This window comes from Jaculus jaculus, chromosome 8 (genome assembly GCF_020740685.1).
Source record: "Jaculus jaculus isolate mJacJac1 chromosome 8, mJacJac1.mat.Y.cur, whole genome shotgun sequence".
NCBI lineage: Eukaryota > Metazoa > Chordata > Mammalia > Rodentia > Dipodidae > Jaculus > Jaculus jaculus.
This window is the reverse complement of record NC_059109.1, coordinates 23,483,137-23,509,563: the sequence shown is the minus strand read 5'-3', so window position 1 is coordinate 23,509,563 and position 26,427 is coordinate 23,483,137. Positions and strand designations below refer to the sequence as shown.

Genomic DNA, 26,427 nt, shown 5'->3' with positions numbered 1-26,427 from the left:
CCCACCACCATCTCCACTGCCACCTCTTCCTCCCTGAGCTCACAGGGCTGAACAAGGAGTTCCCTGTTGGAGACAGGAACTGGTTAAGTAAGATTACTATTTTCCTGGAAAGGAAATACCAAGCTTGAGTGCTGTCAAGCCTCCCTCAAAAGGCAGGGACTTTGCAGAACTACAGTTTCTCTCTCTCTCTCTCTCTCTCTCTCTCTCTCTCTCTCTCTCTCTCTCACACACACACACACACACACACACACACACACACACACACAAACACACACACACACAAACACACACACAGTGAGCTGGACTCATTTCTGAGCACTTTCTCTACTCACATCTGCGCCTGGTGTGCCTGGCTTCCCAGGTGCTCCTGGCTTGCCTGGTTCTCCAACAGGACCCTGACCGGAAAAAGCATGAGGTAGGGAGAGAAAATAGAGCAAAGCTGAGTTCAGACATATGTGGCTGCAAAACATCTAAAGAAAGCAGTGTGTCATCATTCCAATCAACTTACCGGGGGACCTGGGGGACCTTTGGGACCTCGATCACCCTGAAGACATAGAAGAAAAGGCAAAAATGATACATGAGTAAGAAAAAGTGGGGTCCCTTTGGGTCCATCTCAGCCATTTTCAAAACACAGATGTGGGCCATAGACAAAGTAAGGGTCTAAGGATGGAGGAGGTTCATTACCAACAGGATAACAGGGACAGGACTAGGTCTCCTCTCTAAAAATCCTTGGGCTATAAGGTCAAACCCTCAACTCTCATCCACAAATGACAGAAAGGGGGTCATCTGGCCTCTCCAGAAACCCATTCAAGAGGGCTTGGTGGGTAACCAAGAGAGATAGAAACTTACATCAATGCCATCAATGCCAGGAACTCCAGGGGGGCCGGGAGGGCCAGGGGGGCCCTGTGCACCTGGAGGACCCCTCTGGCAAAAAAAAAAAAAAAAAAAACATATGTGAGTTAACACACTGGAAACCAGAGCAAATGAACACTACGTACTGACACTTCCACCTCCCACTCGTACAGACACCTCCCTGTTGAAGCTGGATTTTTTTGAAACCCAACATAACCTTTTGAGAGGTTATAATTCTGCCACATTCTGAAAGAAACAAGCTAAGAGATTGGAGCAGGGTTGAAGCACACAAAATGGGGGAAGTTATTCAGTGTCACCCTCTCAGGGTGCATTGAAAAGAAGGAAGTTGTGAGGAAGGGAAGGTCCAATATCATTTTAAAGCATGGACGTGAAGATCCTTTCATACCTCCATTTAATTGCAGGCCAGTGTTTGGGCCAGCATGAAACAGACAAGAATGGAAATGCTTCACACCATGTAGCTACCCGCCCTGCCTTAGAAATCATTCATTGTCCAGCAGTAAGGTAATGGGTACGGTGGCAATCCTTGGGGTTATTTTGCAGGAGTGGAGCAAGAGAGCCTTGAAAGCCAGCACCTCACACTCACTTGAGTGAGGTCTTTGCACCTTGCTTCAAAACTACACCGTGTGTCAACTTTGACTGACCCTAGGGTGTGACGCCTGTCCTCACTTGCAGGCAGCTAGGTATCAGTAGTAGTAGTCGAGTGGGGGTGCTGGTGTCCAAGTCAGCATGGACTTGCTGCTTGGAGAATATTCTTGATGCAGGAGGAAAGGAATGGGGAGAGGGGAAAAAAGGAAGGGAAGGAGAAGAAAGCTTCTTTCATTGAAAAAGACTTTGTTTTCCTAAACTCCAGACAGGTTACAAAGGGGTCTTTGTAAGTGAAATTCAAACCTCTGCTGCTTTTCCAGCCCCTGGCTCTCCCTTGTGAAAAGGAGAAAAAGCAACGTCTTGGGGAAGTCGTTGAATTCATCCTGGACCCACTGACACCACTAGCAAGACTCATGGTCTAGTGGCTTCGTGGAATTCCCAAGGGCTGCAGAAGTCAGAGTGAGTGCGCCTGACTTTCTGTATTCTCCAAGGAGACCTGGCTTCAGCTGTGAAGAGGATGGGCGTGGGGCGGGAAGTCAGAAGCAATGCAGGCTAGAACAAACTCTCCTCTTGACACATCTATGACCTCCAGTGCCTGTGCCTTCTGCGTGAGAGCGCAACTGGGAGAGGAGTTCCCCTTTCCCAGACCAAGAGATCAACAAGAACCCTATGCCACCCCTATTGCAGCAGTTGCTCCTGATGGTAGGAAGAAGGGTTTGAGAGCCCCAATACACCCTGTGTCTTCCCACACCCAGACAACCAAGGCACCATCTACCTGTTCTATTATGTGCATGAAACAACGCAGATACTCTCTGTCCCCAACTTACCTCATCCGTAGTTGGGCTGGGCTGTAGAAGAAAAGATAGAAAGTGAGAAAATACTTCTCAAACTCGCTCACAACTTACTTGAGCCGTGCAAAAGCAGAGTCCCGACAACAGCGGTAGCAGCACAAGTGCCTGGTGTCTCTGAGAGGTCCAAGCCATCCTGGTGGCTCTCTGCTGATCTCCTACCCAGGCTCTGCAGCTGGTACAGATAACTCCTAGGCTTTTGGCTCCTTCACTCGTGTAAAATGGCACCTCTCCACCACCACTCTCCACACACACACACACACACACCCTCCACACACACACACAAAATGCTCACTGGAGGGAGTAGTGGCAGCTAAAGTGTCCTGACAGGGAGACCTAGGGACCTACTGTTTATGAATGGCCCTGGAGAGGGTCTGGGGATTGGAGGAGAGCTAGCAGGCTGGGAAGGAGGGATAGAATGACGACAGTCCCATTAACCCTTTCTCTGCCACCACTCAAGCAAGACCAGAGACCTCAGGCAACTGCTCTATTTGGGCCAAACCCTCCCCAGTGCAGCCTCTGGCTGTCCTTGGAGATCTGTCCCAGGTGATCTGGGCCACTGTAGGGGAGCAGACCTCCAATGACTCTGGAGAGAGATGTTTGGTAGTGCGGATAAGGAACAACTAAGGAGTGTCAGACACCTAGCTGCTTACTGATGGCTGCAAATAGGATGTGTTTCTTTAATACCAAGCTAGTTAATACAGCAAAGCAGACTCCAGGGAAAGAGAAAGTGGAGGAGAGGAATGAGAACAGAGGAGAGGTAGGGGGAGGCTGGGAATGGGGAAAGGGTTGCTCTGCTGTGGTCAGGAGACTCACTGTGATTCTGACTGGTAGCTCATGGCACGTTTCTCTCCTGGGTCTCAGAGGGTCGCAGTGGATCACCATCCACTGAAGTTCAAACTGGTGAAAGACAGAAGACAGTCAGCAAAGGTTCTTTTGTAAGACAGGACATTTACAACAGAGTTTTTCAGTATGGTCTAATCCTTAGCAGGATGGAAACCAACTTGAAATTATCCAGCTCAATGAAGCAGGACCTTTGCTTGCTGTGAATACACATGTTCTAAAAGAAATGGGCTGTAAACCCTTCTGAAATTTCTCGGATCACTGGATGCAGAAGCTTGAAATCATGCTGGCTCTCTTAATTGCTAGGCACTTAAGTTAGTTCTATATTTCTTAGTCAGTAGATTCTATTGGTGTTATGCAGGTGTCCAGTTAGGTAAGTAGGTCTCAAATTTAGTCATCAATCCCTTTCTCTTATCCAATACTGATTTCCATGCCTTCTCTTCTGCCATATGGATTCTGATCTGCTGGATTTAGAATGGAGTAATACTTGTTTTGTTTTACTTTATTTTGGTTTCCCCTGCTGAAGAAGCATCCAGAGTTGAGTTCATGAGGAGAAGATGAAATCAGAGGCAATGCAGAGTAAAGTCCTTTCTCTGCCCATAAAAGAAGGAAGGTAAAAAGGATGTCTTCCCTCTTTAGGAGGTAAAAATAAGGCAGTAAGCTGTCACGCCCCTGAGTTTGTGGCCCTTTCCAGAGATTTTGAGTGCCCTACTAGTTTTCTCTCGCCCTTTTATTTTTGTTTCTCTCGGTTCTATTATGTCTTTTCTCAGAAAAGGTGGACCTATGCAAAACAAAATGAGATAAGTGTAAGAAGAAACATCACAGCTACATCAAGACATATTTCAAGATGGAAAGTTATCTATAGGTTTTATGCGAGCTGTGCTGATTTGTGTTCCCATGGTAATGTAACATTCTTCCTAAGATCTGTCAAACTATACAGCCTCTTCCAGTTAAGGAACTCACTTTGATCAAATACTATTTTCATCAGCATCATCTTGTTAATTGGAGAAGGGTTTTGTTTGCATCTTGCTTCATGCTGCAGTGGAAATTTTACAACGAAGATGAGCAGTACAGTGGGATCAACTTTTGCTGATGACTGTGTAAGGGACAGCACTTGAGTCCGTTCGGAAATGGATAAAGGATTAGAGTAAAGCTAACTCACAGGTCATGCAGCTAGGAAGTGGAAGAGCTGGCCTTTCCAATCTTCCTCCCACTAGACGTGAGAATTGTTTCTACTATATCGCTCTCACTCTGAAGCAGATGCACTGTCCCGACAGTGTTTTGTTTTCAAAATACGCAACTAAGGCATTTGACAATTGAGAATTTGCATTAACAATCCATAGCCAAAAGATATCTAGACCTTACAACTATTTAAGTTTATGTCTACCATCTGCTAGAAAACCAACTAGACTAAGAAATGACTTCCATCAGAAACCAAACCCTCCCCCACCATGTGTGTTTGGAATAGAAACATATGTAGAAGTAGGATTACTAGTGTTCTTCTAAAAATTGGCAACTATACGAAGTTACACATTCTTATGTATGACAGGATATTACATAAAAAAGAAAATCACACAAATTTCCCCCATTGACTGATAAGAGTTTTGCATAATGAGAAAAGTTGTATTCTTATTCTCCAGTCCTCAAGATAAAAGACCACCTACATAGTTTTACTCAGTAATTCCTCTGGGGATTGGTAAACTAGGCTTGCATAGTAGATAAGAGAAATTTTAGTTTTTAAAAAACTACTCAAACTTTAATCAACCTGATAACCATGAATTATATTGCTGTCCAAGAAACCTATATCTTTTGTTTAGAGAGTTTATCAGTTGCCTACTGCAAATGTGAAGTAATTCATTAAGCTGTCTTTTCAAAAATGCAATTCTTTCTGGATAAATTTGTGCACCTGTTTAAATATGCAAAATGCAATCACAGCACAAAATAATGGTGAGATGAAATGTATTTCATCTGTGAATACATGCTGGGCTACTCCGAGTGCCACATAGATCAAGGGTTTCTGAACACATCCGCACATCGGCATAAACACCATCTATGCACTAATAATCATCTATACGGCAAACATTTTTTGGCATGCAATACAAATTCCAATTTGCATGCTAATTATTTGGAAGGAAGATTGGCAGAGAGCTTTAGTAAAAGTCAGTTTCACTGTACAGTTAAAGTGTCAATTTCCACATTTCTCATTTTCATACCTGCAATCATTCTTTTCTTGAAATACTCACTGACAAAATACATGTGACAAACATTTTAATTTAATCCTTCAATCAATGGTTTTGAAGTCCCAGTTTAATCTAAGCCCTAGGAAAATATTCTATGAAAACCAAAGACATTCTCCTTCCCCACAATCAGTTTACTTTGTAAGGTGAAGCTAGCATGAGTAGAGATATAAAGCTTTAAAAAAACTATACAGAACATAATATGCCCTAAGAAAATCCATCCTTTTCAACATAAAGTGCTTCTCCATCCTCTCAAGGCAAATTGAGTGATGTGAGTATAAAGCACCTTACATCTGTCCAGATTTGGCATTATGCAACTCATTTCTAAAACACACTAAGATACAATTTCATTCTCAAGTCTGGAGTAATGCCCAGCTAATGACATAGTCAAGCAAAGCATTTTGGCCTCAACACTTCACTCTTTGTTAATAGTGCTATTGATTTCTTCTTATTTTGCTAGACTGTTGATAAAGAATAATTAAGAATTTGAACTTGACTTCAGGTTAAGGAGAATGACACAAACCTTTCTTTTTACACAATTATGATTTTCAGGCACAAAACATGTAGAATTAACTCTTAAAAGATCATTTTTGCTAGTAGTCCAGAGGTTTCATTAAGCTTTTGTCCTGGTCAGTGGCAACAGATATTTAAAGAAATACCTGAGGTCTCATCTCACCCAGTTTTCAGCTTTTGATGAGATGGTGCTTTCTGGCATCATAAAGAAACTCCTCCAAGTGAACCTTCCTGGTTACTGAGCAAGAGGCTCTGAGCTGCCTCAAAAGTCAGAACTTTCACCAACTCTATGTAGACTGAGCCATGTAGCTCCAGACAGTGCTGGAACTCTAATTAAATAAGAATAGATGGCATTCATCTGGGTTATTCCAAAGGCTGAGGCAGAATGATGAAAGGAGAAAGCAAAGGACTTGGAGTTAGCAGACGTGGAATGTCGCCATTTATTTATTCAACATGTTTATACATAAAACATTCATGTGCTTTGAGGAAAATTTTTATGGAAGACACAAAAATAGCAAGCATGTAAGGTCATAAATTAGCTATAAAAATGCTTTTGGAAATAAATACTACAGTAGTTGAGATGGGAGAAATATTTTTCAGGCCAAAGCCATCAACAAATGGATCATATGACATGTGACATGTTAGTGGGCTTCAGAGAGCATGTAGGATGTTTACTTAAACAGAAATGTGAAGGGTAAAAGTTGAGTTCTGAAGAAAGGGAGTAGGACAAGTCACAAAGCCGAGAAATGGCATACAAACGTGAACCTGATTAGCTAGGACATACAAGAGAGGAGAGAGGACAAGGTCCCTGAGCCAGCCGTAAGTGGTATTCCAAAAGGAGCCATGGTTAATTATGGCAGAGTAGACATCAAAGCTTTTCTCACTTAGAATCCCAAACTAAGGAATTTGAATATTTAGGATAGATAATTATCAGACTGTCATCAAAGACTTATTTTTCAAGGGAGGAAATATGGAGGAAGGTAATGGGATTTAGAAGGACATTCTGAGGCTATTTGCTTCATTATAAGTGGTAGTGTCCCCAGGCAGGAAGTTACTATACCAAAGCATCTTAAACTATCTGCTAACTGAAAATAAATTCCTTTCCTCATTCCAACATTCCCTTTCAGTGGTCATTCCATTTCTACCCCACTTCATAGAATATTCAAAATAGCTGTGTACTCATTTTCTGTTAAATCCTGCCCAACAAAACTTTCATTCCCAACACATGAATGAATCTTTGTCCCAATCATTCTTATTGATTTCTAAATACAATGGTCAACTCTCAATCCTTATACTATTTGACCTGTTCACAGCATTTGAGACAATTTTTTGTCTCATTGTCCTCTCCATAGTCTTTCCTTTGACTTTCAAGACATTAAAATCCTCTGTTTCACTCCTCCTTCTTAATTAAATCTTCCTTGTTGTGGCAACATCTAAATTCTGGCTATCTCAGAACTGACAGTTCTGTATTACACTCACCTCTAGATGACTTCATGACTTCAATAACGCATACATGTTCACAACTCCCAGTGTTCAGTGCCCAAGTGAACTTCCCTAAAGAACTGCAGAGCTCACACATAAGTGCCTGCTGTATATCTTCCCTTAGATACAATAATGTCCAACCTGCTGATCAACCTTACATGTCCCAGACCAGCTCTTGATGTTCTCCTGTTGTCTTCTCGTCTTTGAGTCTCCCAAGTTAGTAAATGACAACAACGTACTTCTAAATAATCACACCAAAAAATTAAGTTCATACTGGTTTCTCTTTTTCCTTTTATACCTCGAATTCCATCTTCAAATTTGCATGATCTTACGACTTTGCATCAACTCTACCACACCCATTCTGTTCCAAACCAAGACCACCCCTACCTGAATCATTGCTGTAGCTCTAAAATTCTCCCCTGCAAGTGCTTTTCTACCCTTTCTTATGCGCGCATGTGTGCGCGCACACACACACAAAATATGTCAAAATGAAAAACAAAGAGATCCTTTAAGAAAATAAGAACATGTTGTTTGTCAATATAAAATCATCTGATAGTTGCCCATCATACATATCTCGCACTCCATCTCCATGTGTCACCTCTGCAACTTCACTATTTCTCATGTCCACTTCCTGTCTTAGCCACTCCACTCTACAGGTGGCCTTCAAACAATGGAAAGCAGCAACATCAATTCCTTTTTACTTAATGTTCTCTCTTCCTGGAATCCTCCTCTTCAAGATATTCACAAACTTATAACCTCAATTCCTTCAGATTTTCTCAAAAAAAAATGCTAACTTTGGGCTGGAGAGATGGCTCAGCAGTTACGGTGCTTGCCTGTAAAGACTAATGACCCAGGACGTTGTAGCACAACAGTAGCGCGTCTGACTCCAAGACTAATGACCCAGGTTCAATTTTCCAGGACCCACATAAAGCCAGATGCACAAAGTGACACATGCATCTGGAGTTTGTTTTCAGTGGCTAGAAGCCCTGGAGTGCCCATTCATTCTCTCTCTCTCTCTCTCTCTCTCTCTCTCTCTCTCTCTTTCCCTTTCCAAATCAATGAATAAATAATTTTTTTAAATGTTAACTTTTCAAAATGAGGCCTTTCTCTATATGGACTTCAATCTCACCTTCCCCTCCCTATATATTTATGATTTCTTTGCATACTATCAAATATTCAGTTACTCATTGTACTGCTCTTTTATCCCCATTATGAGAGCTCCAGTCAGGCATTAATATCCTTCTTGATCACCAAAGGTTCTGCTTTTACCTAGCAGATATTTAATAAATAATTGTTGAATGACTGACTATATTTGCACAGATAACAATATACTGAACAAAGAATCAATTACCCTTGTCTCCTGATTTGGTTATGATTGGGGGCAGGTCTTCTTTATAATAAATAATTGCAATTTCTTTATTTAGAAACTGAGAGGTTTATGTTATATGTACTGATAGTCTCCTCAAGCTTTAAAAGTCCATGATGCTATTGACACCACAATGTAACCAAAGAAACTAACCACACACAGATTAGCATATGAAAGATTTCAGGATTATCTTAACCTATTTACATTTTTATAGAAATAAAAGAATCTAATAGTATTGGTGTTTTAATTTAGGGACAATAGCTAAGGGCAATAAAATTTAGTGTTTTCAATCTTTTATTAAAAACATCATTTTACTTTTATTCTAGACCCCCTCCCAATCATATGGCTTCTACTGTGGTGTGGTTCAGAACACTTATCTAGCATGCATGAGTTTCTGGGGTCTTCAATCCCAGCACTGAAAATTTAAAAATTCAAACACATCACAGGGTTAAAAAAATGTATTTCTTATGGACATTTATAGATAAGATTGAAATTACTTATTAATTTAATGGTTCAAGTGAAAAGTTATTTGAAAAGGACATTCTTTCCAAGAATGTAATATGCACACTTAGAACATATATTACTCACATTATGTATTCTTTTTTTTTTTGTTGGTTTTGGTTTTTCGATGTAGGGTCTCACTCTAGCCCAGGCTGACCTGGAATTCACTATGGAGTCTCAGGGTGGCCTTGAACTCATAGTGATCCTCCTACCTCCACCTCCCAAGTGCTGGGATTAAAGGCGTGCACCACCACACCCGGCTATGTATTCTTTAACTCACTAAAAACATATCTTCTTACAGAATTTCTCAAATGCCAAAAATAATGTTAATCACAACCTCAAAATCTATGTTCCCTTCTCATCATGCATGAAACATTCATTGTTTTCTCATTTGGAGGTTAATGTGATTCAACAGTCTAGAGCAGAGAAAAGGACAGAGAGCTGTCCATCGACAGTTTGCCAGCTTTCATAGTTTCTCTGAATCTAATGAAAAATATAAATAACACATTTGAGATATAATTTTAAAAGCATTAAATCTGTCATGTTCTCTGTTGATTTATCTGGAATGTGCATAGATAGAAAGATGAATGGTTTGAGTTATGCGTTTGTAAAACCACATAAACTTTTTATCCTCTCTCAAGCAAGTCCAGACTCCCAGTGAACATTCAGAAAAAGAAGAAAGACTAACTTTGTTTTCTAATAGAGCTGTACCAAGTAACTCTCCAAGACAATCATGCTGACAACAAACAACAAAGGACCTGTTATAAAGTTACATGTTTTCATGGTTTGCTGCCAGGAAACCAAGTTTTGCAGAGGGATAAATGGCACCATCCTAAAATATGGCACAAAGGAGAATAGGAAATAAGAGATTTATTGTTTTAAAATCAAAACTAACAAACTTATAGCAGTGTATAGGGAAAAAATACAAAATGCTCTGAGCCCACTAAATAACCATAAATGATGACAATGTGTTTGAGTTGTAGACCACATGAGCAGCTTATAAAAACCTCTTAAAATTGGTTTGTTTTTCCAATTTAAACAAAAGGAAAGGGACAAAAGATAATATGGACAGGGAAAATCATAAACAACTACAATATGAGTTTTTAACATTAGTGATCCATCAAAAACTGTTTTCAATGTATTTTTTACTGCTGTTCTTATGCCTACTTTTGATGGCTGGCCATATCTGTCAAAATGATAATTTGTTGTTTATTTATTTACTAAAGAAGAACAAGTGTTAACTCTGAGATAAATGTTCAATTAAAGTGTTGAAGATTAGAATTCAATTGCATGAAGAAAAATAGAAAAACACAGTGCTCCTGTTTCCATGCTGTTTCATGTCAATTTAAATGTTCTCATACAGTAGCATTAAATATTTGCTATCCTCCAATTAAGAGAAGGATGTCCTATAAGTGTAGTTCCATCTCTCAGAATGTGTGCATATCACTGCCCCTCATCCTATAAGACCCTTATAGGACAAGTAGTCACTATTGGTCATTGTTAGTCATCAGTATTTCCCAGAAACTTTATATTTTAGCCAAATTAATGAGAATTACAAAATGATGGGCCATAACATTAAAAACAATGACCTAGAGAAAACTGTCTTCCTAGGCCTTGTCTGTGAACTTATATTTAACCACATAGAATTTCAGTGAGGAACAGTATGGGAAGACTAACACATCTGCAAAGGGATGAACTGAATTATGTGAGGATTTCCAAATAAGAATCCATTTTCCTGGAATCTTATCCTTATATTATCCAAGCTAACTTTCATTCATACCCAGGATAACATTCAGATACCCTCTTCATTTGGAAGCATCTGTGACCTTTACCACCACCCCTCCCTACCCTGGGCTGAGCAAGGAACTTTCTCAATGTGCTTCCAAGGCACATAGCACAGTTCACTATCACGGTGCCACCCATGGTTCCCGGCCAGTGTTTGCTCACATCAGTACCTCATTCTCCACAAACTGTGAAAGACAACATCTGTGGTTTACTCATTCTTTGTGTGCCTAGTGTATAGGCACTCGGTGAAAGTTACTAAATCAATCAAAATACAGGATTAATGTCTAAAGATAAAAACATATTTATGGTTCAAAATATTCCTTCATTTCTTAACATTTATGTTGTTTGTGCAGTAGAGAAAATTCTGGGGGGAAAATCTATGCAAATCACAAATGCCTTCCCAAGAATGAGACGTTTTGCAAGAAAAGCTATGGGATTGCATGTATTATTATTTTTCCCAAAAGATACCTAGTCAGTATTAAGGAAAATAAGGTAGATTAAAAATTCTTATAACTAACACTTTGCCTTACAAACTAATAAACCTGCTAGAAATAGCTTATTTACCTAAGAAACAGAGACAACCCATCTGGGCTTGTTATCTACCAAAATTGGTAGAAATGTCAGAAAGATGGTAGGGAGGGCAAGGATTTTGAAAACTTCAAATTGGTATATTAGGAGTATTAATGTGGTTGGTAATATAATATATGGCCTTCTCCATGCCCAGTAAATAACCTCCAATCCAAGCTCATGCAAGCAACCATAATTAAAACTTAATAGGTCACAAAAAGTGATATCAAAATATAAGTGGATTTAAAAACACCATAATTAAACTTAATTCTTTATATGCTAATAAAAATAATTTTCAGGGACTGGAGAGATTTCTCAGTGGTTAAATCCGCTTACTTGCACAACCTGACAACTTGGGTTTGATTCCTTGGGACCCGCATAAAGCTAGATAGATACACAAAAGTGGTGTATGCATCTAGCTAGCATTCATTTATAATGGCAGGAGGCTCTATAGCACCCATTCATATTCTCTATCTATCTATCTATCTATCTATCTCTTCCCCTTGCAAGTAAATCCTAAAAATACAAAAATTAAAATAATTTTAAAAGAATTTAAAATTACACTAAGCAAAACCTCATTACATAGATTTAGAGTAGGTATAATAATATCCCCTCCCCCACAACAGCTGTCCATTTCCTGACTTCTGAATCATGTAGTAAGTGATGACATGCTGCAAAAGGGAATTACAATTTTGGATAAAATTATGACTTTTTATGGTTGTTCCCTGAGTTGAAAGATTAATTTAGATTAACTGGATTGGCCCGGTGCTGCCACATGATTGTTAAAAGTGACAGAGGAGTCAGAAGTATTAGTGTCTGACAAAAAGTGATGACAAAAGGAGAGATTGAAGTGACACAGTTAATGGTTATGAAGTCAAAGTCAGGGAATGTTAGCAGCCTGTAGAAATCACAATGAAAAAGGAAATGTGTTTTTTTCCTAGAAGATGCAGAAAAGAACACAGCCTATAACATTTGATTTTAGTCTAGTGAAATTCATATTTGAAGTAAAACAAATATAAGGTAACAAATTTGTATTTTTTTATTTAAAACATTTGTTAGTATTTTTTCTTTTATTTATTTGAGAGACAGAGATTAAAAGGCACACACACACACACAGAGAGAGAGAGAGAGAGAGAGAGAGAGAATGGGCATGCCAGGTCCTTCAGCTGCTGCTGAATGTGGCCCCTTGTGTGCATGTGTGCATGCTTGTATCACCACCACAGGCTTACATGGGACCTGGAGATTCAGACAGGAGTTCTTAGGCTTTGGAGGTAAGTGCCTTAGCTACTAAGCCATCTCTCCAGCTCCAACATTTTTTTAAGAAAAAAAGTTTTTTCTTTTATTTATTTTTGAGAGAGAAAGACAGAGAGAAACAGACAAGGAGAGTGAGTTTAGTGAGTGATGATCACACCAGGGCCTCCAGCTACTGCAAACAAATTCTAGACATAATTGCCACATTTTGTGCATCCAGCTTCTTTACATGTATACTGGGGAATCAAACCAGGGGCGTCAGACTTTGTAGGCAAGTACCTTTAACCACTGAGCCATCTCTCCGGCCCAAATTATTTTAAGTTGCTAAAACAAAAGCAGATGTGGGACTAGTTGGAAAGAAGAAAAGTTTCAGCAGCCAAATGGAGACCAAGAGAAGATAATAAGATGAAGATGATTAAAATGCACTATATATACACATATAACATTGTCAAAAATAAATAAATTTTAGAAAGGAATAAATAGGCTTCTCTTTTGGAATGTTGTTCTTCTTAGGAATCAGAGGAGGAGAAGGATTAAAATAGAAGATGCTATATAAGTGAGAAGTCTGAGTTTAATATTGTCATCTCCAGTCCTCAGATGTAAGCAGGATTTTCTTTGCAGGGGGGATACAACCTTCCCCTGAGTTAAGTACCATGGTCGTGCGACCATCACCATCATCTAATATGGATCTTCAGTGGAGCTTTAGGCTCAAACACTTTTATGTTTCAAGGAGTCAGAGTGTATTCTGAAGAGAAAAGCCTGTCTATGCTTATTTCAGATATTTTAACTTTAGTGACACTATGATGGCTGAGACAAGCTCTTGGTACACGGAAGCATAATATAAAACCAGAAGCCAGCTGCTCATGGCACTGTAAGACAGAAGACAATGGGCACGAGCTGCTTCCCATGGAGATGTGAAACCAGATTCATCAGAGTGTTTGCAGTCCGCTGGGATACCAGTGTGGCAAGGCTCCAGTTTGCTAACTGGTGCTGAACCACTCTGCCCTCCAAACAACTTAACGGTATCTTTAACATAACATCCGGATTGAAAAATTATAAACACTTGAAGTGATTTTTAAGTCAGTGGACCAATAAATCATTTTTAAAACACTTGAATGATATTCATCACATTGGAGAGGAACCTAAAGCCCGTTCATCCACGTCCAGAAATGGCACAACTGTCACTGAAATTCAGTGTTGTCTAGACAGTACTCCAGGGTCACTACAAAGATCTTGCTGCACAAAATTTCAAGGTGGCACATCAGGGGTCCCAACAGTTTCTAACCTGGCCACTTGAGGTGTTGTGACTCATTAGAAGAAGAAATGCTTTCTCAAGAGTCCACGAACCAGAGCAATAATGTGGCAGTGGCAAACTGCTTCCTGTCCATCACAGAATATAGAAATTTCACACTACCTTTTACACTAATCACAATTCTTCCTTTGAAAACAAGTTATTTGAACAATTCCATTACTGAGATCCCTTGTAAGCCCTCCCTGTCCCAAGAAGTACACAGAAACAACTCAAAACCATTGTATCACCCTTGCTATCCTTCATGCCTCGGTTTTATGACTAGAACTTAATGGTTCCAATAAATATGATACACAGAGAGAGAGAGATTAGCATCGATGGTTTATTTATATTAAGTTCTATATTCCTCTGTTTACCCAAAAGAATACTTGTCCTCAAAGGTTATATTTCTTAAGTTCCTGTCATAATACTATACCTTTTTTAAAGAATTTCCCAGTGAAAGTGCTGCAATTGAGAATGACAGAACTACACAGTACTCTAGTTGTTGCAACTGTAATGTCATTACCTACTTCCTTTCCGTTGTATCAACTGAGTGCTCCAGCAAGACAATAAACAGAGCTTTAAAGTTCTTTATTCCTGCACACTGTCACGCAATACCTACTTCTAAATAACTAGATGTCATACCATCTCTATGATTTCCAGTCATATGATTTTCATTCTTGAGCAGACACCATATGACTCCTTACTTCACCTCTCACCATTCTGCTTTCAATGCCTCTCTCTTACCTCCCCCACACAGTCACATTTACATACATATGTTACCCAAATAAGCTAGTGTCTCAATGACTTTGGGGTTTATTTTGTTTGTGTATGTACAGTATCTGTGTTTGCAGATATGCTGTGTACACATAGGTACCTAGAGAACATGCCAGAATAGGACAACTGACCGTCTATCACTCTTCCAGTTTATTGACTGAGACCAGTCTCACTAAAGTTGGAACTGTTGTTTTCCTGTCAGATTGGGTGAACAAAGAACTCCAGCTATTAGGTTACAAGTATGTGTGGCCACGCCCAGCTTTTTACACAGGTGCTGGGAATTGAATTCAGGTGTTATTCTTGTATAACGAGTATTCTCACCTGCTATTCAATTCCAGATCTTTAGTCTCTCAACTTCAATGTGGCCTATTTATTCTTAACTTCTTTTTTTTTTTCATTAATAGTGCTTCCCTCTCCCAGAATGCACTATCTTCTTTTCTTATACCATTTCAAATCCTTCCATGTTGAAATTCATTGCTCCAAAGAATCACAATTCATCTTTAACCTCACTTTATTCTCATAAGTTAAATATGCATGCACACATATGATATGTACCACATTAGAGAGAGTTTCTTTCTAAGTTGCCTCCAGTGGCTTCTGGATGCTCCAAGTAAGCATGTAATACCCTCCAAATAGATTTTAAGTTTCTTTAAGACTACCTACTTCACTACCTCCAATTCCATACTCCATTTATCACATGCCACATTCAAAATTAGCACCAGAGGCTTTTTGAATAAGTCATGACTTGAATATACTTTAAAAAGTGAAGAACTAAGATTGGGGAGATGGTTCGGCTGTTAAGGTGCTTGCTTACCCTAGAGACCCAGGTTCATTTCCCCAATACCCACATAGAGCCAGATGCATAAAATGGTGCTTGCATCTGGATTTGTTTGCAGTGGCTAGAGGCCCTGACATGCTCATTCTCTCTGTCTCTCTTCTCTCTGTCTCCCTCTGCTCAGAAATAAATAAATAAAATACTTTTTTTTAAGTGAACTATTCCTTGCATAAAACATTCAGCTAATAATCAAAGATGTCTGAGGTAGTAAGTTTTAGCAATCTGGTTTTAGTTTTCAACAGCAATTTTGATGGGACTCTGTGATTTCATACTTACTGGAACAGAAACTTGAGGATTATCTGCAAGTTTTCCAAGCACAGCAAAACCATCAACATCAATCTGGCCTCTTGGCTTTATAGGTAAGGATTCAATCTTGACACAGTCCAAGAAAAGAGTAGCACTCGTCCTTTCCACACCAATCATGACTTTATGCCACTGGGAGTCAAACAAGGAAGGCAGATTTGAAAAGGCTGCCATTTGGAGACTTCCATCCAGTCCCTTGTATGAAAATGCAACAGATTGTGTTTGGCCATTTATCTTCACACCAACTTGCTCCTTCCCTGAGGAATCCTGGATCTGCCAAATGTTCCAGTTCTTTTCCAATGTGCTTCCAGTCATCCGAAAAGTAGTTAAAAAGGAATATTCTTCAGGCAGTCCACTGGGATACAAATGCCTGAGTAAAATGTAAAAATAATAAATATAAATCTTGTTTTCTGTACTCATACATATTTACCATTTTCTCTTTCTAGACCTGCAGAAAGGCTACCATATGGGAAAAAAAAAAAAAAAAAACACTATGCAGTATTTGTTCTTTCATGACATCTCAGAAGGGCAGCCACAGAAGTTAAATCATTCATGTACATTAATACTCCCATGTTAAAGAACACATTGAAAACCCCTGTCTTGTAGCTAATGAAGGGTCTCACATAAGCCCAACAGTGTTACTATTTATGCTAACCAAAGAGCTACTGTTCAGCAATTCCATCCAGGCCAAAAAATACATTCTTGCAAAATTCTAGAAAATGTTTCCTTCATAAGGAAGAGAGGAGATGGTCTACAGTCCAAATCAGCTCTACTGGCTTATACAACCATTTGGTTAAAAGGGCCTCTAATTCTTATTTTGTTTCTGTATATTGTGTTAAGCTTATTTGTTATTTCCATAAATGACTGGGCATTCTCCACAATTATATTCCAGGGCCACATAAACACGTTGAGAATTTGTAATCATGGTAGCATTTATCTGAAGGCTTCTTCTTCATATCAAGGATGTTAGTGTTTCCCGAAGACCTCAAACTCACGGTGTGATGATTAAGTAACAGCTGGTTGCTTGTCACCAGATGTACAACAAACAAAAGAGGAACAATCCTTACTTCTGTACTCCAACCCAGTTACCTCTCAATCTACCCAGTAAGGCTTGTGTCAGTGCAACATCCGTTACTGCTTGGAAGCACAGCATAAAGCTAATAGTGCAGTAGCATCCCTAAGGCATCTCCCCTCTGTAAAACATTTCCTTCATAAGGGCGAGAGGAAATCATTTACATCAGTCTGCACAAACACAGTAACCTATAGATGATCACCTTGATCTGCTGAAACCATACTATTTAGAACTAAATACAGAACTTTAACCCTTGAGGACTTGAAGTTCTTAACTTTCTATCCTCCTTCTTCCATATATAGGAAAATTCCCCAACAAGAAAGAAATGCTAGAAACTAAATGCCAATGAAATTTGTTAAATAAGAGAATTTTTTTAATAATTTATTTATTTATTTATTTGAGAGCAACAGACACAGAGAGAAAGACAGATAGAGGGGGAGAGAGAGAGAGTGGGCGCGCCAGGGCTTCCAGCCTCTGCAAACGAACTCCAGATGCGTGCGCCCCCTTGTGCATCTGCCTAACGTGGGACCTGGAGAACCGAGCCTCGAACCGGGGTCCTTAGGCTTCACAGGCAAGCGCTAAACTGCTAAGCCATCTCACCAGCCCAAATAAGAGAATTTAACATATCTGAAAACATCGATGAAATTTAGCATGCATGAAAACAGCAGCTAGAGCCCAGAGCTCCAGGTAAACTCCCTCAAGCCAAACTACCTATATAGCTCCCTTCCTACAAAGAGTAAAGAAGAAGGGCTGAAGGTGGCTCAGTGGTCAAAGGCATTTGCTTGCAAAGCCTGACTTCCTGGTTTCAAGCCTCCCCCCACCACACACACACAAAGTAGCACATGTGTTGAGCTCACCTGCAGCGGCTGGAGGCCTGGCATGCCTGTTCTACCCTCCCTCTTAAATGAGCAAACAAATACTCTTTTAAAAAAGTAAAGAAGAGGGTCTGGAGAAAATGGTTTAGTGGTTAAGCGCTTGCCTGTGAAGCCTAAGGACAACGGTTCGAGGCTTGATTCCCCAGGACCCACGTTAGCCAGACGCACATGGGGGCGCACGCGTCTGGAAGTTCATTTGCAGTGGCTGGAGGCCCTGGCGCACCCATTCTCTCTCCCTCTCTCTCTGCCTTTCTCTCTGTGTCTGTCACTCTCAAATAAATTTAAAAAAATGAACCAAAAAAAGTTAAGAAGAGAAAATAATACTCCTTTAAAAGAGTAAAGAAGAGAAAAGAAAGAAGAAATGTCTCAACTTTATTTTTCACAAACTAAAATGGCACAATTTTATTACATGTGCTATTTCCAGCTACATGAAATATTGTAAGGTCCATAGTTTTCTACAGAGAAAATACCTTAATTCCAAATATATTTAGCAATAAATGAAACTACTCATCTACTAAGATTTTCCATCTTTGATGTTACAAAACTTTATCATATAATAGCACAAGAGCTTTCAATTTCTTTTTCTGCCAATCTTTTTTTTTTTCAAACCTTCCAAACATGCTAACTACTTAAAAATTTTTCCAAATAAAAACATGAAACCTGAGTACTTTTTTCACCTTTTAGCCATTAATTTATAACGTGACTTTGGTTTGAAATTCTGGTAAAGATAAAATACTTGATGAAGACATTTTTAACAATGGTGCTCTGTGGCATGATTGTTATAGAGGTAACAATTGCTCTCTGATTGGATTTGAGGCCCACTCCACGGGAGGAAGTTCATGCCTAGTACTGAAAACCTATGGCTGGAAAGGTCATCAGCCCTAGGGGAAAAGCTACTACTGCTATTTGGCTAAATGGATGGATATGTTATGCCCATAAAATATCCCTCTAAATATTTGTGCTTGTGATACTGCATTCATCTTTAATCAGAAAAACTTCTTGCAGGTGACAGTGAATTCTGGGGAGACTCAGAACCCAGATCTGAAGTGTCTGTTGCATTTATGACCTCACCATAATAGTCATTATCTGCAGAAGACATTTATAAAACTAGGTGCATCAACATAGCATCATGGATGATGGAAGGGGGCAACAAAATCATCAAAGTAGAAGACGGTTTAGTTGGAAAGAAAGAATTCAGTGGAAAGGGAACAGAGGAAGGAGGAACAAAATATAATGTAATGGGACAGTATTATCATCAAAAGATGTTATGTACATGTATGAATAGTGTTGGTAAAAATGTGTCGTGCTGATAAAAACCTGATATGTTATTCATGCATTTACCTATGGATATTAAAATATTGCATAATTAAATAAGTCCCTAAAAGTATCCCAACATATCAATTTTATTTTGATTCAAGAAGTCATGGTAAGAAGTTGGACATAGCAACACATGTGAGAAATTCCAGCACTTGGGAGACTGAGGCAGGAGGGTTACCATAAGTATCAGGCTGGCCTGGGCTACCAAGTGAGTCCCTGACTTAAAACAAAAATAATATAATTGGAAAAAGAAAAGAGAAAAGAGGAGGGGAGGGAATGGAAAAAAGAAGAGAAGGAGGAGGGGTGCAGGAAGGAGGAGTCATCATAGCATGATAATATGACATACATATATCCTGAAGTTACCAGATGGACTGTGTCATTCAACCTGACTTACTCAGTGAGAACTGTTTCATTCAACCTTTTTTATTCAATGAGAAAATAAATAATGTTGACGGTAAGATAGAACATATTTATGATTACTCTGACTTGATGTGTACAAACTTAAAACCAAAAACATGGAGGCCAGGCAAAGTGAAACACACCTTTAATCCTAGCACTCAGCACTCAGGAGGCAGAGGTAGGAGGATTGCCATGAGTCTGAGGCCAACCTGGAGCTACAGACTGAGTTCCAGGTCAGCCTGGGCTAGAGTAAAATCTTGCCTCAAAAAAAAAAGAAAGAGGTAAAGTTCAGGTTATGATGGGTATCTGTATGTCGCTTTTTCTCCAGACATAGGAAGATAATATGTCTATGTTTTTATACAAATATAATTAATATCCTCAAGTTAGTTATCTTTCAGACTACAATAATACAATGTGTTAATATGGCAAGAAGAAATTTCAAGTCATTTCTTACATGAATATGCATATATTTGTATATCACTAAGACCATTAAATGTCTCAAAAGACTAATTTATATAACAGACAAGTCAGTGTCTTTTTGAATACCTGAGGCTGTTTTTGCAAATATCCTAAGCCTATGTAAGTAAGCCTGACAACATGTATAATTTTTTTTAAAAAGCTGTGTCTATAAAAGATTTACTTATATTACAATCTTCATGAAGTGCCTTAAAAGAAGAACCATACAGATTTGAATAAAAGATTCAAAAGTCTTTGGACCTTAGAACATTTGTGTGTGACCTTAATACAAAAAAAGCTAAGGCCTGTGTTGTTAAGGAAAACAAACATGTTATGTTTGTAAATGAGAATTGAGAAAATGACACTATTTTACCTAAGATAAAAATATGTCTCATAATTTTTCTAAAAGTAATTGTTTAGCAATTTCCTCTAATTGAAACATTCCCTCTTAATTGAAACATTGAAGCTGCAACTTAACAAGGCCATAAGACCCTTCCCCAAAGTTACAGGAATAGTAAACAACAGCTGGGGAGGAGCTCCCCTGGTGGAGCTGGCTAATGCAGCTACCACAAGTCCTTGCCTGTGCTGAGGTGGGTTTTTCAGTAATGCAGCTGCCTTTGAGTCAACCATGCTCCTGTGGTAACCACACCCTACTCTGTAAATAACCCCAATAAACTCATTGGTTCACCAAGTTGGACTTTGTATGATCATGCTTTGGTCTAGCATCTGAATTCTATCTGGGGTGTTCATTTCTCCTCAGGGAAAGTTTCATGCAACAGTAATATAAAGATAAGTAACTATAAATTATTACTCCCTCACACCAATTTTCTATAGCATAAAGAGTTTCTTACCAATGGAAGGTTTTTACTCTCTCCAAACTTATATCCTCCAGCAGAAAAGCAAGGTTATTTGTTCCCTGAGAACAATTCAAATTCCTACCTCCCTTGTCACCTGGCTTTTGCATGAGTAACATAAAAAGAAAGAACACTTGGGGCTGGGAAGATGGCTTGATGGTCAAATGTGCTTGCCTTCAAAGCCTGCTGGCCCTGGGTCTCATTCCCCAATATCCATGTAAAGCCATATATACAGAGTGCTGCACATTTCTGGGGTTCTTTGCAGTAGGAAGAGGCCCTGCTGTATCCATTCTCTCCCCTCCCCCACCTTGCTCTTTCATAAATAAATAAATAAATAAATAAATAAATAAATAAATAAATAAATAAATAAAATGCTCCCCTTCTGGTGAACTCCATCCCTAATAATGAACTCTTAGATAGCACCATGATATACAGGATCCATTCAAGTGCCCTTCACTTAATATTTGCTCTAGAAAGCAATGTTATAACAGAGTTCTTGCTATTATATCTACTTTTAAGATGGGTATGGAGGAGGAAACAAAGTATAATAGAAATGCAAGAAAATTCTATAATGAATCCCATGATTTGTGTGCTGACTGAAAAAAAAATTTTGAAATGGTTTAAAAAATAATCACTTCAGGGAAAATTTTATAAACAATATGTTGCCCAAGTGCAGATTTATAACTTCACATATATTATTCAACCCTCCTACTTGTGCCTCCTTCTCTTTTTACTACATTCTCCTGATTTCTTCGTCCTTCTTTCCTCATCATGAAAGGAGAGACTACTTGTGAGAAAGAAGGATAAGCAGTGGGAAGATATGGGGTACATGAGCCAGTAATGGGGCTAGACACCATTAGAGTATATAATATAAATGTGTGGAAATGTCACAATGAAATTCATTAGTTTGTACTATGAATATGCAATAACAATAACAAAATAAAATCTATATATAATAGTCATAATAATACTAAGGTATGTTGGTGATACAAAAATTAAATAAATGAAAAACACTAAATCATTAGTAAAATTCAACACATAGAGTACTTCTGCTATAAACAATTTAAAGAATGGAAAGATTGGTTGTGAAAAGGGATACCAATGAAGTAGGAAACATATTAGTATTACTACCACAGTTTTACTGTTTCTATTTCAGTTTTGCTTCAGTTTGATGTCTTCCAGGAGTCAGCACTGTATGCGTAGTTCTATTTCAGCACCTGGACTCTTGAACAGCACCATTGTAAGCCTCCTAAACCACTCTGTGGCTCCTAGTTTAAATTTATGCTCAACCTCTGGTGCTTCTCACAGAGGGTCCTTTCAGTCAAAACCAGACAGATTATAGAAAAAAACAGAAAGCAAGTAATAAGAACATGTCCTGAATCAATGTATAATAGTGTCTGTGATGTTTTCACTGCTGGCATGGAAAGTCAATGACATGCTGAAAACATGAAGAGCAGTATTCAGGCACTAATGATTGATAGATAAATAAATTCACCATTTTTTTTTTGCACCACTAGAGACTTCACCCAGTGGCTCATGCATGCTGGGTAGGCGTCCTACCATTGAACTATACTCCAAGCCCTTCATCTTTAAATAAAATCTACCCAAGAAACATCAAATATGAGAACATTTTCGAATACTGCGTAGCTGTATATGTTTTTTAAAATACCCTTAAAGAAGATAATTAGATAAAATGTTTTGATGGATTACCTGGTTGGAATCCTGAAGTCCACGTTACTTCCTAACTTATAAGCCACTTGTAAAGCAGTGGACCCCACCACTCTCTGGATGGACCTTCGAGATGCTGCCCTATCTACCTGAAACTGAGAAATCAGGTCAAACCCTACAGAAAGGAGATACAAAATAAAAAGTTGTAAGCAAGATAGTGCTATCCATTTCTATAACCATCCCTAATAAAACGTATCCAGTTTGGAAAGCATGGGATTTCAATGGGACACATTGCTACTTGCCTGGCAAGTCATCTTGGCCAATCCTGATCTTAGGACAGAGTTCATTTTCACCATTAGAATTTGAATCGACAGGAAATCCTGTAAAAGTAACAGCATATTCTCTAACTTCATCTACAGTGATTGCATGGAACAATTAATATAATAACTCAGCAACTGCTCAAAATACAATATGCAAGCTTGCTTATAAGCAACCTACATAGCTTTAGCTCAACACCTCAATTATCATAATTCATTCACTTTCAACTTCCCCTGGAAGGGATATGAGGCCCAGAGTTACATTAGAAATTTTTGCTGGAAACATGCACTTGTTCAGGAGTTGAGAAATTTGTTCCTTTTGGAACTAGAGCCGCCCAGTGTCCTGAATGGCATGAGGTCAGAGTCCTGTCTGGAAAACCTTGGGTTTGGGCTAGAAAATAGTCCTGAAACACAACCAATATTAGAATGAGAGCCCAAACCCAGTCTTAAGCCAGCTCTCTGAGTCTTCCACAGAGTGAAGTTATAGGAAATTTTGCCAAATAGAGTAGGGTGTCTAGGTACACCTTGAGATTTTGTAGTCCTAAATAAAATATGGAAGATGCATTTAGATTAATAAATTCATTTTAAAGACTGAATAAAGGTTTAAACTGAATTGTTAGGGTACTAGAACTGGGGAGGCAGCAAAAAGATAACCATAAAAAAGATGAAACCCTCAATGTGACAGAAAATTCTAGAATGAAATTGGTGCTCCTTACACAGGAGGTTAAAAGAGTTTTTTCACCTCCACAGAAGAGCCCTTGTAACCATCCTCTCTGATGCCCTGGTGAGACCCACCTGATAACAGAGACTTCTTAGAAAAGCATTTTCCAGTTACAGAGCTTTGCCCTAGCCATCAAATCACATCACACATTTTGTTCATCTCCCGACCCCAGACTATTTGGAAAAATCCATCCGTCTGTCCATCCGCATGCCCACTCGTCATATACCAACCAGCACCTCTGGAAGGCCTTTGAAGAACACTTGGCCTTCCTGCCACGTGTGCTAAAAACCAACCACCAGAGTATCTCCAAAGTACCCAAGCAGGTCCCAAGAGGGAAACTACGAAAACCACAGAGCCACACTCGGTGGTCTTCGCTCAGCCACACTGCAGCTTCATAACAGCCCCGACTGCTGCTGGTGACAAGTGACGTTTCAAACCCCAGAAACCATGGTCCTTACTTGGGCGGCGCTTAATTGTTGCAGATGCCCAGGGTCCCAGAAAACTGCATAGTAAGAAGAAAACTGGAATTTTCCTGAAGAGAGGAGAACAAAAATGACTCAAATAGAAATCTCTCCAGATGAGAACTGCTGGAGTATTTTTAAATCTGGCAAGTCTGATTAATGTAAGTGATCAAGTTCCAATATATACTATTACTTCCACTCAAAACACTTTGGAACCTTACTTAGAAAATTTAATGAATAAGCACATTTCTGGCCCCACAATCCACCTCCTCACTGATTTCATTTTCAGTATCTAACTATCTTACCGTTTCCACTCCTACCTCCCTGTTACTTGCTCTCTCTCTCTCTCTCTCTCTCTCTCTCTCTCTCTCTCTCTCTCTCTCGTTCGCTTGCTCTCGCTCTCTCTGTCTCCTTTATTTTCCTCTTTCTTTCTATATCCCCCATGCTTTCTGCCCTCACTCTCTCATCTGTTTCTGCCTCTGACTCTCTCACCTCCTCTCATTCTACCACCAGTGCTTAAAAACAGATCCTTGGTTCCCAGAGTCCCTAGCCCAACACCATTTCCAGAATCAAGAGCTTACCAGCAGCTCTTCATTTCCACAATCAGTTTTCTTTGGTGGTCAACAGTCCCTGTGAAAAGGGGCTTGGAAGGCAGTTGCTACTCTCCCAAGACCCCTTTGCTGTCCTTCTAGGACTCTGAGTTCCGGCCCCACTCTTAGTTCTTCCTGCCCCTAACAGGGCTGAAAGCAAAAAGAGTGAACCAGAGGCATCTAGTGACGTTTTAAAACTGAAGCAAAGGAAAGGGGTGGGGAGGGGAGGCCCTGTGAGCCTGGGCCCAGCCAGGGGTGTGTCCTCAAAGCTAACAAGGTTACACTGAAGGAAGGATTAATAGGAGGGAAAGTTGCTAAAAAGTAAAATTTAAAAAATTTTTTAAAAAAAGTAAAATCAGGATGTGGGGAAATCCACAAGAAATATCCAGGCAAACTGGGGTAGCAATACAGTAGAAGCTTTCAGAACTGCTATAGAAATACTGCAGAAGCTTTCACCGGCCTCAGAGTCACATAAAGAGCCGTCCCTTGGAAAAGGGGAGCCCCACTGCTTAATCAGGGAAAACCTGGAGCCCCATGTATTCTGCAGCTTACTAGTTATAGGACTAGTTAGCATCTCTGTAACTCAACTACCTTACCTACAAAACAGAATGAAAACACTTCATTAAAAACAATTATTTGGGGTTGGAGAGATGGCTTAGCAGTTAAGGCACTTGCCTGTGAAGCCTAAGGACCCAAGTATGATTCCCTACAGCCCACGTAAGCCAGATGCACCAGGTGGTGCATGCATCTCGAGTTCATTTACAGTGGCTAGAGGCCCTCGTGTGCCCATTCTCTGCCTCTTCTCTGTCTCTGTCTCTGTCTCTGTCTCTGTCTCTGTCTCTGTCTCTCTCTCTCTCTCTCTCTCTCTCTCTGTCTGTCTCTCTCTCTCTCTCTTTCTCTCTGTCTGTCTGTCTGTCTCTCTCTTTCTCTCCCTCTGTCAAATAAATAAATAAAATAATTTAATGTTATCCTACCAAACTGCTTAGTTGGCGTCTTTGCTGTTGTGGGAGTTAACACTCATCTTGTGCTTGCCTCTCCTTGAAGCCTTTGGCTGAATTCTCACAATCACACTGTCAGGTAAGACTAAATGTCCACCTGAGGAGAGAACTGAGGCACAGATATGAAGCAATTTACCCAGGGCAGCATGGCTGCTACTCATCTCCTGTCAGCTCTCCGACCCCTGGTTGATGAAATGTGACCTCATGTCCCCTAGTTGTTCCCTCGAGATCTCTAAGATTATTGGAGTTCAGAAGAATATATCGAGAAATAGGCAGTAGATTATTCTCCATAAAAAAGTGGAGAGAAAATTATTGACAGCACAGATCTGAAGATTTGTGTGCCCACACCACAGTCAACACGTGCCCTGTTTCGTCTCCTGAACCGCAGTGCCTCTGAAGAAAGCATAGCAAGTATTTTCCTACCCTCACAGGATGGCATACTTCTGGCCTCATTCTTGGGGACCTGGATTACCAGGATTTGGTGTCAGAAAATCTAATAATCTTTGTAAATCATGGTACTTAGCACACCGTACTTCTGAGATGATTTTTGCTTCTTAAATTTTCTTCATTTTTTTCTCCTAACTGATTCATTTTTTTTAATTTTTATTTATTTATTTGAGAGCGACAGAAACAGAGAGAAAGACA

At 39.5% G+C, this 26,427-nt stretch overlaps 1 protein-coding gene across 1 annotated transcript in view; it reads right to left on the bottom strand.

Annotated features, from left to right (window-relative positions):
- The window catches only part of Col9a1 (collagen type IX alpha 1 chain), a 92,766-nt gene extending 67,839 nt beyond the window's left edge, over positions 1–24,927 (bottom strand). The window contains exons 1-10 of the mRNA XM_045156687.1: positions 24,776–24,927; positions 24,192–24,265; positions 22,998–23,075; positions 22,738–22,870; positions 16,028–16,424; positions 3,123–3,206; positions 2,286–2,306; positions 850–924; positions 509–544; positions 333–395 (exon numbers count right to left, since the gene is read on the bottom strand). Coding sequence (XP_045012622.1) covers positions 333–395; positions 509–544; positions 850–924; positions 2,286–2,306; positions 3,123–3,206; positions 16,028–16,424; positions 22,738–22,870; positions 22,998–23,075; positions 24,192–24,265; positions 24,776–24,789 — 975 coding nt within the window. The 5' untranslated portion in view covers positions 24,790–24,927. The remainder of the gene's footprint in view (positions 1–332; positions 396–508; positions 545–849; positions 925–2,285; positions 2,307–3,122; positions 3,207–16,027; positions 16,425–22,737; positions 22,871–22,997; positions 23,076–24,191; positions 24,266–24,775) is intronic.
- Between the last annotated feature and the right edge of the window lie 1,500 nt (positions 24,928–26,427).